Raw genomic sequence first — 15120 nt, forward strand, 5'->3', positions numbered from 1 at the left:
CTTTTTCCCCCAGCCAGAATCAATGGAGAACTTTTGCTCCCTTTTGAAAAATTTGGATATTTAAATTGTCACTTTTACTTGAATTTACAGACACTTGGATAAAGTTGACGGATTTGGCTTTTTAAAATGATTCTTGGAGCATTTAAAAAAAAATCCTCAAAGTACACCAGATTCTATAAAATTTGTATGAAAAAGATAATTGCAGCGGTCTGGAACTCATTTTCATGACTTTTATAACTGCAAATTGCTTGTTTTTATTTCAGGTTTTGTGACACTACTTGAAGTAAAATAAAAACAGTTTTTAAATTTGACTTTGGAATGTGAATGGCAGTACTTCGGAGAAGAGGTGACCAGACTTGCAGTATGCATGCATCACGAAACACACACACACACACTCTGCATGCATGCCATTCACATAGTTGTATCCCCTTCATTAGAATTCACAGTTCTGATTAGAAGTATCTGTTCAGATACTTGACCCCAATGTAACAGTGTAGCCATGACATTCAGTAGCTTCCACACTGATACTTAAAAATCTTGGAATGAGTAAAGATCATGGCTATTATGATGGTAATTGTAAGCTAATTTGATGAATGTCCAAGCAGAAAATTGTTGACCTGTGTAGCCAACATCAGAAAATGGTCTCCACTGGGCCCTGATCAGGTGCAGGGACAAAGGCAAATAAGATAGAGCAGCCATGGAGGTTGTGGGTCTCCATTTTTGCAATGTTCTCCTGGGATCCTTACTGAAATATCAAATCTCTTATAGAATTGAGAGGAAAATGATTGTCTTTGCTGCATTCACCAAAGTGTTTGCAATATCGTGGCAATTAAAAAAAAAAATTGGAGGAAAATTTTAGTTTATGCTAATAGGTTTGCAGATTACAATAATTATTTGGTTTTTTTAGCTGCTTCTGAGCATATTTGGACATTGATGAATTAATTCCAAAACATTTTATCAACACATTGTGCATGGGAATCTTTTGTGAATACTGGCTTTTTGGGGTAATGAGGAAAAACTGGCCCTGCCACACAGTTAATTGAGCTCATATAACGCTAGTTGCCTCTATAAAGTTGCCTTCAATCAAAAGAAAGAACAGTAGGTAAATGGAAGAAATGATATAATTTGTTTTTGTTGATTTTTCAATTCTGTTCGCAGATATTTAATTTAAATTCAGCATCTTTAAAAAGACTGAGGGTTAGAATGCTTTCCTATCAGGTGCTTGCTTAACTTCTAGTTTTCAGTTCTAGTGAAGGATCTAGATCTGAAATTTGTAACCTTGTCTCTTTGCAGATGCTGATGGACTTGCTGTGTATTTCTAGCAATTTGTTATTTATTTCAGATTTCTAGCATTTGCAGTTTTTTTTCTTTATCATTAAAGTGGAAACTTCGCATTTAGGGAATCATAGATTTAAAACTTTATCTTAAAACTCAATCTGGTCACTGGGTCATTCATGAAAAATACTCATGTAGTTTTTAAAAAATCTTCATTTGTACTTGCCTCTATTTTGTTGGTACTGTTTATTAGCTTGCTCGACAAGGTGGCAGTGTGCTGGTGCTTCATGTGCTATATGCCTCAAATGGTAAAACGAGTTTACATCTCTGATTCTCCACAAGATGTGTCCTTTAAAAGTAAGTGGGTGTGCATGTAGCAACAAACCAATGATACAGCTAGTGTGATAGATTTGGACCTATGGATACCATTTGCTAAAATGTACTTTGTATAATCTGTTACTGCACAAACTTTATATAAAGGATACAGTAAATGCTATGTTTTGATTTGGGCTGGTGACTTGTATTGCAAATCACTAACTTATCCCAACCCTGTCTTGTGGTTTCTGCAATCTTAATTTTGAGTCTTGAGCTGTGCATTCAGGATACATGCTGAGCAGAAACTTGGAGATGGCCCACAAAGAATGGGTGCCCTTTTGTTGGCCTTCAAAATGCCATAGTTTACAATACAAAATGAATGTTGGATTTGTCCAGATTATATTTACAATAGCAGATGTCCCATGGTATTGCTGACATTGAGTCAAATAATATTGTATTTTATAATGACAGGAAAGATATACCATGTTATGAGGGGGTAGGGGTTAAACTAATTTGGCAGGGGGATGGGCACCAGGATGTAGCATTGGAAAGGAGAAGCAAGCTGCACAAATGATTGTGAGAGAAAGATAGCACCAGAGCAAGAAATAGTATGGTAGTAAATGGGACCAGACTAAAAAGAGAGTACAAGAAAGTCTAAGATAGGTTTACAGTGCATGTGTGTAAACGTACAAAGTGTGGTAAACAAGGTTGGAGAGCTGCAGGTGCAATTAGCCACATGGGAATATGAGGTTGAGGCGACCTGGCTCAAAAAAGGGCAGGATTGGGTACTGAATATTCCTGGATACAAGATGTTCAGGAAAGATGGGCAAGGGAAGAAAGGAGGGGGGGATGGCAGTATTGATTAAGGAGAATATTGCAGTGCTGGAGAGAGAGGATGTCCTGGAGGGGTCAAGGACAGAATCTATTTGGTTAGAGTTACGAAACAATAGAGATGCCATTACACTACTGGGTGTATTCTATAGGCTACCAACTAATGGGAAGGAGATAGAGGAGCAAATTTGCAGGGAAATTAGAGAGGTGCAAAAGCCATAGAGTTGTGATAACAGGGGACTTCAACTACCCTAATATGTGCTGGGATAGTAATATAAGGGGCAAAGGTGGGGGGAGGAATTTTTGAAGTGTGTTTAGGAGTACTTTCTTAACCAGTATGTTTCTGGCCTAATGAAGAGGGAGGCATTGCTGGTCTTGGTTCTGGGGAATGAGGTGGGCCAAGTGGAGCAAGTGTCAGTGGGGGAAGATTTCGGGAACAGCAATCATAGTATCATAAGGTTTAGAATAGCTATGGAGAGGAACATGGACCACTTGAAAGTAAAAATACTCAAATGGAGGAGGGCCAATTTCAGTGGGATGGGAACAGATCCGGCCCAGGTAAATTGGAATCAAAGATTGGCAGGCAAAACTGTAATTAACCAATGGGCGGCCTTTAAGGAGGAGATGGTTTAGGTACATTCCCATGCAGGAGAAAGGTAGTGCAACTAAAGCCAGAGCTCCCTGGATGACAAGAGATAGAGAGTAAGATGAAGCAGAAAAAAAGGGGCGTATGACAGATATCAGGTTGATAACACAAGTGAGAACCAGGCTGAATATAGGAAGTTCAAAGGGGAATTGAAAAAGGAAATAAGAGGGGCAAAGTGAGAGTATGAGAACAGACAGGCGGCCAACATAAAAGGGAATCCCAAAATCTTCTATAGGCATGTAAACGGGTAGCAAGAGGAGGGGTGGGGCCGATCAAGGACCAAAAAGGAGATTTACTCATGGAGGGAGAAGGGATGGCCGAGGTATTAAATGAGTACTTTGCATCTGTCTTTGCCAAGGAAGAAAGTGCTTCCAGAGTCTCAGTAAAGGAAGATGTGGGTGAGATACTAGATGGGCTAAAAATTGATAGAGGAGGTACTAGAAAGACTACCTGTACTTAAAGTAGATAAGTCACTTGGTCCGGATGGGATACATCCTAGGTTGACGAGGGAAGTAAGCGTGGATCGTGGGGGTACTGGCCATAATCTTTCAAACATCCTTAGATACAGGGGTAGTGCCAGAGGACTGGAGAATTGCAAATGTTACACCCTTGTTCAAAAAGGGGCGTAAGAATGAACCCAGCAACTACAGGCCAGTCAGTTTAACCTCGGTGGTGGGGAAACTTTTAGAAATGATAATCCGGGACAGAATTACCAGTCACTAGGAGAAGTGTGGATTGATTAGAGAAAGCCAGCACGGATTTGTTAAAGGCAAATCGTGTTTAACTAACTAACTTGATAGTTTTTTGTTGCGGTAACAGAGGGTAGATGTGGTGTATATGGACTTTCAGAAGGCGTTTGATGAAGTGCCACATAATAGGCTTGTCATCAAGATTGCAGCCCATGGAATAAAGGGGGCAGTCGCAGCATGGATACAAAATTGTTTAAGTAACGGGAAGCAGAACGGTTGTTTTTCGGACTGGAGGGAGGTGTACAGTGGTATTCTCCAGGGGTCGGTGCTGGGACTACTGCTTTTCTTGATATATGTTAATGACTTGGACTTGGGTGTACGGGGCACAATTTCCAAATTTGCAGATGACACAAAACTTGGAAGGGTAGTAAACAGTGAGGAGGATAGTAATTGACTTCAAGAGGATATAGACAGGCTGGTGAAAAGGGCAGACACGTGGCAGATGAAATTTAACGCAGAAAAATGCAAAGTGATACATTTAGGTAGGAAGAACGAGGAGAGGCAATACAAACTAGAGGACACAATTCTAAAAGAGGTACAGGAACAGAGATCTGGGGGTTTATGTGCACAAATCGTTGAAGGTGGCAGGGCAGATTGAGAAAGCGGTTAAAAAAGCATATGGGATCCTGGACTTTATAAATGGAGGCATAGAGTACAAAAGCAAGGAAGTCATGATGAACCTTTATAAAACATTGGTTTGACCACAACTGGAGTATTGTGTCCAATTCTGGGCACCACACTTTAGGAAAGATGTGAAGGCCTTAGAGAGGGTGCAGAAAAGATTTACTGGAATGATTCCAGGGATTTGGGGCTTTAGTTACATGGATAGACTGGAGAAGTTGGGGTTATTCTTCTTGGAACAGAGAAGGTTGAGAGGAGATTTGATAGAGGTATTTAAAATCATGAAGGGTCTAGACAGAATAGATAGATAGAGAGAAACTGTTCCCATTGGCAGTAGGGTCAATAACCAGAGGATGTAGATTTAAGGTGATTGATAAAAGAACCAAAGGTGACATGAGAAAAAACGTTTTTACACAGCGAGTGGTTATGATCTGGAATGCACTGCTGGGGGGTGGTGGAGGCAGATTCAATCATGGCTTTAAAAGGGAACTGGATAAGTACTTGAAAGCATAAAATTACAGAGAGATATTAATAGATTAAGTGAATGGGCAAAACTGTGGCAAATGGATTTCAATGTGTGAGATCGTCCACCTTGGACCTAAAAAGGATAGATCTGAATATTTTCTAAATGGTGAAAAGCTTGAAAGAGTGGAGGTCCAAAGAGACTTAGGGGTCCATGTACATAGATCATTAAAATATCATGGACAGGTACATAGAAACAGAAAATAGGAACAGGAGTAGGCCATTTGGCCCTTCAAGCCTGCTCTGCCATTCAATATGATCATGGCTGATCTTGTATCTCAGTACCATATTCCTGCTCTCTCCCCATACTCCTTGATGCCTTTTTTGAGTCTAGAAATCTAGCTCCTTCTTAAATATATTCAGTGACTTGGCCTCCACAGCCTTCTGTGGTAGAGAATTCCACAGGTTCACCACCCTCAGTGAAGAAATTTCTCCTCATAGTTCTAAATGTCCTACCCCGTATCCTGAGACTGTGACCCCTCGTTCTGGACCCCTTGTACAGAAAATAATCAAAAAGGCTAATGGAATGCTGGCCTTTATATCTGGAGGACTAGAATACAAGGGGTAGAAGTTATACTACAGCTAAACAAAGCCCTGGTTAGACCACACCTGGAGCTGTGTTCAGTTCTGGGCACCGCACCTTAGGAAGGATGTGTTGGCCTTGGTCGGAGTGCAGCGTAGATTTACTAGAATGATACCTGGACTCAGGGTTAATTTATGAGGAGAGATTACATAAGCTAGGGTTGTATTCCCTGGAATTTAAAAGATTAAGCGGTGATTTGATTGAAATTTTCAAGAGATTAAGGGGAACTGATAGGGTAGATAGAGAGAAACTATTCCTGCTGGTTGGGGAGTCTAGGATTAGGGGACATAGCCTAAAAATTAGAGCCAGGACTTTTAGGAGTGAAGTTATGAAACATTTCTACATGTAAAGGGTGGTAGAAGTTTGGAACTCTCTTTCACAAATGGCAGTTGATGCTAGCTCAGTTGTTAATTTGAAATCAGAGATTGATGGATTTTTGTTAGCCCCATATTCCTTAATAGTTTTGGTTAAGGCAGGTATATGGAGTTAGGTCACAGATCAGCCATGATCTCACTGAATGGCTGAACAGGCTTGAGGGGCTAAATGGCCTACTTCTGTTCCAGTGTTCCTATGTTAGGTATGGGAGCACTAATGGCAGAGGATAGGAACAGAGATCATGTGGGAAAGCTGGAACTGGAAGCATTGAGGTCCCAGGTACCTGCTTCTACAATCAGACATGTTCTCAGTCACCATCAAGTGCCCGCCGCTGAATCTGTAGATGTCAGATGAGGATGAGACTGGGCACAGTCACGAACAGATATCCTGCTTACAACTATGCATATACGTACATGAAAAATGGGCACCTAGCAGAGGTACCGGGGAACTGTACCCCAGCAGGAGTTAGCACCTTCAGGAAAGGAGGATAGAACACCAGAAAAAAGTAACTAAAAGATAAAGTTTGATTACTGACATGAGAAAGGCCAGACCCGGGAAGGGAAAACAGATGTTGGCCAGACGACTGTTGAGGTGATGTGGCTTAGTTAGTGATGGAAATAAAAAGCAGAAGTTGTCGAATTCTTGCAGGGTGATATTTCTAGCGACAAAACCCTTAGCAGAGGGGTCAGTGACCAGGGGGCATAGATTTTAAGTAATTGGTAGAAGGATTAGAGGGGAGCTGAGGAGAAATTTTTTCACCAAGGGTGGTGGGGATCTGGAACTCACTGCCTGAAAGGGTGGTAGAGGCAGAAACCCTCAACTCATTTAAAAAGTACTTGCTTGTGCACTTGAAGTGCCGTAACCTACAGGGCTATGGACCAAGTGCTGAAAAGTGGGATTAAGCTGGATAGGTCTTTTTCGGCCGGCACGGACATGATGGGCCGAATGGCCTCCTTCTGTGCCGTAACTTTCTATGATTCTATTCTATAAGTATTTGACAGAGGGCAAGGTGCAACTTCAAGAAGGCAAAGCTAATGGGACTGTTAAGATTTTTTAGATGGAGTGGGACAGATGTGCTGGATGAGAACAAGCATTATTTAAGTGTCTACTATATCTGTTGGGTGGGGCCAGTGGTGGAAACAATTAATTTCATTGGAGCAAAATCCTGAAGTCCTGGAGCAAAATATTTTATATAAGCTTTTTTAAGCTGGCTTTTGCTTGCAGCCCAAACAGCATGTCAATCCTTGACAAATACCCCAACAAAAAGTCTTATTTATTAGACCATAAGTGTAACAACATAAGAAATAGGAGCAGGAGTAGGCCGTATGGCCCCTTGAACCTTCTCTGCCAGTCAATAAGATCATGGCTGATCTTTGACCTCAACTCCACTTTCCTAACCCATATCCCCATATCCATTGATTCCCTTAGTGTCCAAAAATCTATTGACCTCAGTCTTGAATATACTCAACGACTGAGCATCCACAGCCTTTTTGGGTAAAGAATTCCAAAGATTCACAGCCACCTGAGTGAAGAAATTTCTCCTCATCTTGGTCCTAAATGGCTGACCTTTTATCTTGAGACTACGACGCCTAGATCTAGACTCTTCAGCCAGGGGAAACAGCCTCTCAGCATCTACCCTGTCAAGTCCCCTTAAGAATTTTATACGTTTCAATGAGATCACCTCTCGTTCTTCTAAACTCCAGAGAATATAGACCCATTCTATTCAATCTCTCCTCATAAGACAACCCTCTCATCCCAGGAATCAATCTAGTGAACAGCCGTTGCATCCCCTCTAAGGCAAGCATATTTTTCCTTGGGTAAGGAGACCAAAACTGTACACAGTACTCCAGGTGTGGTCTCACGAGAGCCCTATATAATTGCAGCAAAAGCTTATACTTCAACGCCCTTGCAATAAAGGCTAACATTCCATTTGCCTTCCTAATTGCTTGCTGTACCTGCATGTTAACTGTCTGTGATTCGTGTACAAGGACACCCAAATCCTTCTGAATACCAACATTTCTTAGTCTCTCACCTTTTAAAAAATATTCTGCTTTTCTATTCTTTCGACCAAAGTGAATAATTTCACATTTCCCCACATTATATTCCATCTGCCACTTCTCGCCCACTTACCTAACCTGCCGATATCCCTTTACAGCCTCTTTGTGTCTTCCTCACAGCTTACCTTCCCACCTAGCTTTGTATCGTCAGCAAACTTGGATACATTACACCTGCTCCCCTCATCTAAGTCATTGATATATATTGTAAACAGCTGAGGCCCAAGCACTGATCCTTGCGGCACCCCACTAGTTACAACCTGCCAACCCGAAAATGACTCTTTTATTCCGACTTTGTTTTCTATCTGTTAACCAATCTTCAATCCATGCTAATATATTACCCCCAATCCCATGAGTCCTAATCTTGTGTGACATCTTATCGAATGCCTTTTTGAAAATCCAAATATACTACATCCACTGGTTCCCCCTTATCTACCCTGCTAGTTACACCCTCATAAAAACAATAATACGGGAAATCATGTTTGACAAATCTTTCATAAAACCATGTTGACTCTGCCTAATCATATGATTTTCTAAGTGCCCTGTTACTATGTCCTTAATAATAGATTCTAGCATTTTCCCTACTACTGATGTCAGGCTAACTGGCCTATAGTTCCCTGTTTTCTCTCTCCCTCCTTTCTTGAATAGTGGGGTTACATTTGCTACCTTCCAATCCACGGGGACTATTCTAGAATCTAGGGAATTCTGGAAGATCAAATCCAATGCATCCATTATCTCTGCAGGCACCACTTTTCAAACCCTAGGATGTAGGCCATTAGGCCCATGAAATTTGTTGGCTTTTAGTCCTATTAATTTCCCCAGTACATTTTCTTTACTAATCTTAATTGCTTTAAGTTCCTCACTCTCATTAGACCTTTGGTTCCCCACTATTTCTGGTATTTTTTTTGTCTTCTACTGTGAAGACATATACAAAATATTTGTTTAACGACTGCCTTTTCCTTATTCCCATTATAATTTCTCCTGTCTCAGCCTCTAAGAGACCCACATTTACTTTTGTTAATCTCTTCCTTTTTACATACTTGTAGCTGCTTTTACAATCTTTTTATATTTCTTGCTAGTTTACTTTCATATTCAATTTTCTTCCTCTATCAATTTCTTGGTCATCCTTTGTTGATTTCTAAAACCCTCGCAATCCTCAGGCTCACTACTCTTGGCAACATTGTAAGCCTCTTCCTTTAATCTAATACTATCCTTAACTTCTCTAGTTCGCCACGGTTGGATCACTCTTCCCGTGAAGTTTTTATTCCTCAAGGGAATGTATATTCGTTGAGAATTATGAATTATTTCTTTAAATGTTTGCTATTGCTTATGTACAGTCATATCTTTTAATCTAATTTCCCAATCTACCTTAGCCAACTCACCCTTCATACCTACGTAATTGGCTTTGTTTAAATTTAGCATTCTATTTTTGGACTTAACTACATCACTCTCAAACTCAATATGAAATTCTATCATTATGATCACTTTACCCCAGAGGATCCTTAACTATAAGGTTTGGAATATGTAGTGCAGATGAGTGTAATATTTTTGGAACTTATCGGTTTCCATTGGACTGTTTCTTTATTACTGAACAGTGCAAGTGCTTCTTATCTGCTGATTGACCATTGATTGCACTTTCGGGTAATCTGACTAACATATTTTGATGAACCACAAGAAAGAACTATTTGTAACATTACCAAATGGAGCTAGTGAGACATTATGTAGGAAATAAGTGATTTATTTCTTCTATGACTATTCAATTGAGAACATGGGGACACGAAGAGAGAGTCTTTCACTTAATGGTTGTATGTAGGTGGGAGGGGGAGAAACTGTCATTCTGTCTCAAGGGGAATAATACTGCTTAAAAAAAATTGTCATTAATTGCTGCACTGTGTGGTTGACTGCCTGAAAGTACAATGCTATTCTAAAACCCTGCTCACTTTTTGAAGGTTCCTACAGGTCTCATTGCCTGGCTTAGTTAAGCTGATTGTAGATGTGTGTCATGTATTCACCGCTTGTGCTTTCTTAGGGCTTGAATAAACAAGAAAAATGGACAAATGAGCAAGTTTATTTCATAAGTGCTTATCTTTTGAAATTTGGGATACTGCAGGAGTAAGATTGCATTGCTTGCTATGTGCACAGTTCCTGCTGAATTTTGCGTCCAAGTTCTGATCAGTGTCCATTTCAGATCTGGATGCCAATTGACACCAATCTGCTTAATGGCCCTCTTTGGGACCTGAATTAATCAACTGAATGTCTTGAGACTGAGTGAGGAGGTCTTCAGTGGTTTGCTAGAAAAAAGTAAATTTGAAATGTTCTCCCCATTAAAAATGAAACTGAAAAGTAGGGAGAAGAAAAGCTACACCCCTTTACAATTTCCTTTATCTAATGCCCTAAGACTATTTCACATCCAGTTTGAGAGCGAGGATCTTGGGTCTGAAACTACTGTATTAAACTTAAATAAGGGCAATTATAAAGGAATGAGGGCAGAATGGAGTAAACAGATTAGATGGTATGACGGTGGATAAGCAGTGGCAAACATTTAAAAAGATATTTTATGACTCGCAACAAAAATATATCCCTGTGAGGAGGAAAGACTCCACAAAAAGGGTGAACCAACCATGGCGAACTAAGGAAGTCAAGGATGGCATCAGGTTAAAAGAGAAAACATACAACATGGAAAAGATTACTGGTAAGCCCGAAGATTGGGACAACTTTAAAAACCAGCAAATGTTGACTAAAAGAATAATAGAGGGAGAAAATAAATTATGAGTAAACTAGCAAGAAATATAAAAACTGACAGTAAAAGCTTCTACAAGTATATAAAAAGGAAGAGGGTAGCTAAACGAAACATTGGTCCCTTACAGGATGAGACTGAGACCGGGGAAATAATAATGGAAAACAAGGAAATGGCAGAGGAACTGAACAGATATTTTGTATCTGTCTTCACAATAGAAGACACTAATATACCAATAATAGTAGAAAATCAAGGGGCAAAGGGGAGGGAGGAACTAAGAACAATCACTATCACTAGAGAAAAAGTACTAGGTAAACTAATGGGTCTAAAGGCTGACAAGTCCCCTGGACCTGATGGTTTGCATCCGAGGGTCTTAAAGAAAGTGGCTACAGAGATAGTGGATGCATTGGTTGTGATCATCCAGAATTCACTAGATTCTGGAAAGGTCCCAGCGGATTGGAAAACCGCAAATGTAACACCCCTATTCAAGAAGGGAGTGAGACAGAAAGCAGCTAACTATAGACCAGTTAGCCCCTAACATCTGCCATTGGGAAAATGCTAGAATCCATTATTAACAAAGTAGTGGCAGGACATTTGGAGACTCATAATACAATCAAGGAGAGTCAACATGGTTTTATGAAGGGGGAATAATGTCTGACAAATTTATTAGAGTTCTATGAGGAAGTAACAGGCAGGGTGGATAAAGGGGAACCAATGGATGCAGTATATTTGATTTCCAAAAGGCATTCGATAAGGTGCCACATAAAAGATTACTGCACAAGATAAGAGCTCATGGTGTTGGGGGTAATATACAGGATTGGTTAACTAACAGAAAACAAAGAGTCGGGATAAAAGGGTCATTTTCAAAATGGCAATCTGTGACTAGTGGGGTGCTGCAGGGATCAGTGCTGGGACCTCAACTATTTACGATATATATCAATGACTTGGATGAAGGAACAGAGTGTCTTGTGGCCACATTTGCTGATGATACAAAGTTAGGTGGAAAAGCAAGTTGTGATGAGTACACAGTGTCTGCAAAGGGATATTGACAGGTTAAGCGAATGGGCAAAAATTTGGCAGATGGAATATAATGTGGGAAAATGTGAAGTCATCCACTTTGGGAGGAAAAATAAAAAAGCAAAATATTATTTGAATGGAGAAATACTAAAAAAAAATGCTGCGGTACAGAGGGATCTGGGTGTCCTCATACATGAAACACAAAAAGTCAACATACAGGTGCAGCAGGTAATCTGGAAGGCAAACGGAATATTGGCCTTTATTTCCCAGGGGGATGGAGTATAAAAGCAGGGAAGTCATGCTATAACTCTACATGGTGCTGGTGAGACCTCGCCTGGAGTACTGCGTAAAGTTCTGGTGCCCTTATTTAAGGAAGGACATACTTGCATTGGAGGCAGTTCAGAGAAGGTTCACGAGGTTGATTCTGGGTATGGAAAGGTTGTCTTATGAAGAAAGATTGAACAGGTTGGGTCTATACTCATTGGAGTTTAGAAGAATGAGAGGAGATCTTATTGAAACATACAAGATTCTTGAGGGTACTCGATAGGGTTGATGCTGAGAGGATGTTACCCCTCATGGGGGAATCTAAAACTAGGGGGCATAGTCTCAGAATAAGGGGTCGCCTGTTTAAGACTGAAATGAGGAGGAATTTCTTCTCCCAGAGGATCGTGATTCTTTGGAATTCTTTACCCCAAAAAGTTGTGGAGGCTGAGTCATTGAATACATTCAAGGCTGAGTTAGACAAATTTTTGATCAGCAAGGGAGTCAAAGGATATGGGGAAAAGGCGGGAAAGTGGAGTTGAGGTAAAAATCAGATCAGCCAGGATCTCATTGAATGGCGGAGCAGGCTCGAGGGTCCGAATGGCCTACTCCTGCTCCTATCTCTTATGGTCTTCTGGACTAGTGTTGGGATCAAAATTTAATGAAAGTTTGTGTGTATCTTGGCTTTTGAATTTTTATTATCGTAGCAATACTGTACTCTTTTAATGTACTTGTGCTGCTACGAAGTGAATTTTTGCAAATGAGTTAAAATACTGAAATATTTTAGATATTAATAGTATAATGTCATGGTTTCTGTGCACCAAAGCTATACTATAATATTTCATGTAAGTACCTGAAAATTGTAAGATATGCTATGCATGTTGAGTATATAAAGACAACTGATGTAGGGTAGATACAAACAGCGCTGAAGTAACAAGATCTGCCATAGATTTGTAGAACAGGATTATTTTAACTCTGAACTGTGCTAAAGTTGGCATATTTTGGAAATAGCCTACCCTTATTTCAGAGTTGCTTAATTCAAATGATCTGATAATTCAATTATTAGCACTGAATTTGCACATTGTTGTTTTACTTACATTGCTTAATTTGAATTTTTAGCACAAAATACTTTGAATTATGAGTAGACAGTAAACCCCGAGCATTGCTATTACTCTTGCTCTTTCCTGTAACACATGTCCTCTGATCACATACCAGCCAAGCTATTCTGTTCTTTTGTGATCTGATGACCATATCAATTGTTATATTAATTTTTTGAAACTCTTTTTTTCTAAGCATCTGTTGTGTATCCTCATGCATACGTGTGTTATTTGCTTCAACTTTATATCTCCAAAATTTGACATAACCTCTTCTCTTTACAGGAGGGTGAGACAGTATGGATGTGGTAATAGTTTATAACCGTTTAACCTTGTTTCAATAACTGTCAGTTCTGTATAATAAAAGTTGAAACTGCTGCAAGTTTAGTTTAAATATTGGAAAAGAGAAAATGGGCAATAATATTGAAAATCAAATCTTCCACTATGCCATAATTTTGATGCTCCAATATGGCTACTTTGTTTTTTAAAACAATCATATTTGTAAATGCATTTTAGTTTATGATACAGGCTTCAAGAACAGAATTTACAGCATACAAATAGATCAGCATATAAACTTACACATGTGACACTTGATTAAGTGTAAACCTTGTCAAGAAAAGTGGATTGTACAGTTATCTTGCAGTTTGTAAACAATATTTTTTGATTAAAGCTTGTAGGAGGACATTTTGACTTAGAAATGAATTTCATCATCCAAGATGTGGAAAGTATTGCCTGCATGGTGGAGCTATTGGACAACTGTGATGTGACCTGCCAGGCTGAAGTTTGGAGCATTTTCACTGCAATTCTGAAAAAAAGTATTCGCAATCTACAGGCCTGCACAGATGCTGGATTGATTGAACATGTTCTGAAGAGAATTGATAGAGCTAACAATATGATAGCAGGTAGGACAATTGACTTTTTGTGATGACCTCTCCCTTGATGTAGCCTGCCCATCTGACCTCAAACGAGGTCAAATGATACAGTTGGCTTGACAGTAGTTAATCCTTTAGTTTTTACTTTAAAAAAAATGGCTGTATGCCATATACTAATACAGATTTATATTGCATATTCACATGGTTAGCAGGAGGAAGATAATTTCAACATCTTTTCTATACTAACCAGTTGAATATTTCAACAGAGCCAGAAATTTTTAGTGTGAAAAATTTCTGCATTAAGGATCCTCCATATATCGTAGGAGTTAAACTCAGCTTGGTTTTGGGGGAAAAGTGTGCTTTGCACATGTACACTTTCTGCCTACAATGCCATTGCATTTTACGTGTGCTCTTCTGCATAATATAAAGCCCAAGAACATGTGCCATAGCAATGGTTTATTTATCCCATATTTGAAAAGGTTATGTTCTTCGCCCCATATTGTTGGATTTGGGTAATGTTTTAGCTTACGTGTAGGTATGGATTAGTTTAGGTAGCCCTTTATGGTTTTTGCCATTTGCATGGTCAATTTTTTTTTTCCAATTCTAACTTTTTTTTCACCCCAGTGTTTTTATCCTGAGAATCGGGGTGTTGGTATTGATCAGCACACCTACAGAACAATAGCAAAGAACATTGTTGACTTAGCACTTTTGTACAAATAAATTAGGTAGGAAACAAATTGTTGCACTTCCCATCTTCTACAGGCTCAACTCTATGCAGTGCTATTTTCAAGTCATATTGTAACAACTGTCAGTCAACCACATGTGCAAAGATGACCATGAGCGATCTATAATAGCAGAAGCACAAATGAAGAATGGAGCTCAGACACACTACTAGCTTTCTAACACATCTAGCTTTCAGCATAATATGCCGTCTTTTATCTTTGTTCTCAAACAGCTCAGGACTACATGCATGCTAAACAGCGGAAGCAACATGCTAAAGACAGAGCTAAGCGATTCCACAACCAACGGATCAGATCAAAGCTCTGCAGTCCTGCCACATCCAGTCGTGAATGGTGGTGGACAATTAAACAACTAACGGGAGGAGGAGGCTCTGCAAACATCCCCATCCTCAATGATGGCGGAGTCCAGCACGTGAGTGCAAAAGACA

At 39.7% G+C, this 15120-nt stretch overlaps 1 protein-coding gene across 1 annotated transcript in view; it reads left to right on the forward strand.

Moving 5' to 3' along the window:
* lrba (LPS-responsive vesicle trafficking, beach and anchor containing) overlaps positions 1 to 15120 on the forward strand; it is a 753934-nt gene that overhangs the window by 28580 nt on the left and 710234 nt on the right. Inside the window, exon 2 of the mRNA XM_067992149.1 lies at positions 13751 to 13982. Coding sequence (XP_067848250.1) covers positions 13751 to 13982 — 232 coding nt within the window. The remainder of the gene's footprint in view (positions 1 to 13750; positions 13983 to 15120) is intronic.

This window comes from Heptranchias perlo, chromosome 1, assembly GCF_035084215.1.
Source record: "Heptranchias perlo isolate sHepPer1 chromosome 1, sHepPer1.hap1, whole genome shotgun sequence".
NCBI classification, from domain to species: domain Eukaryota; kingdom Metazoa; phylum Chordata; class Chondrichthyes; order Hexanchiformes; family Hexanchidae; genus Heptranchias; species Heptranchias perlo.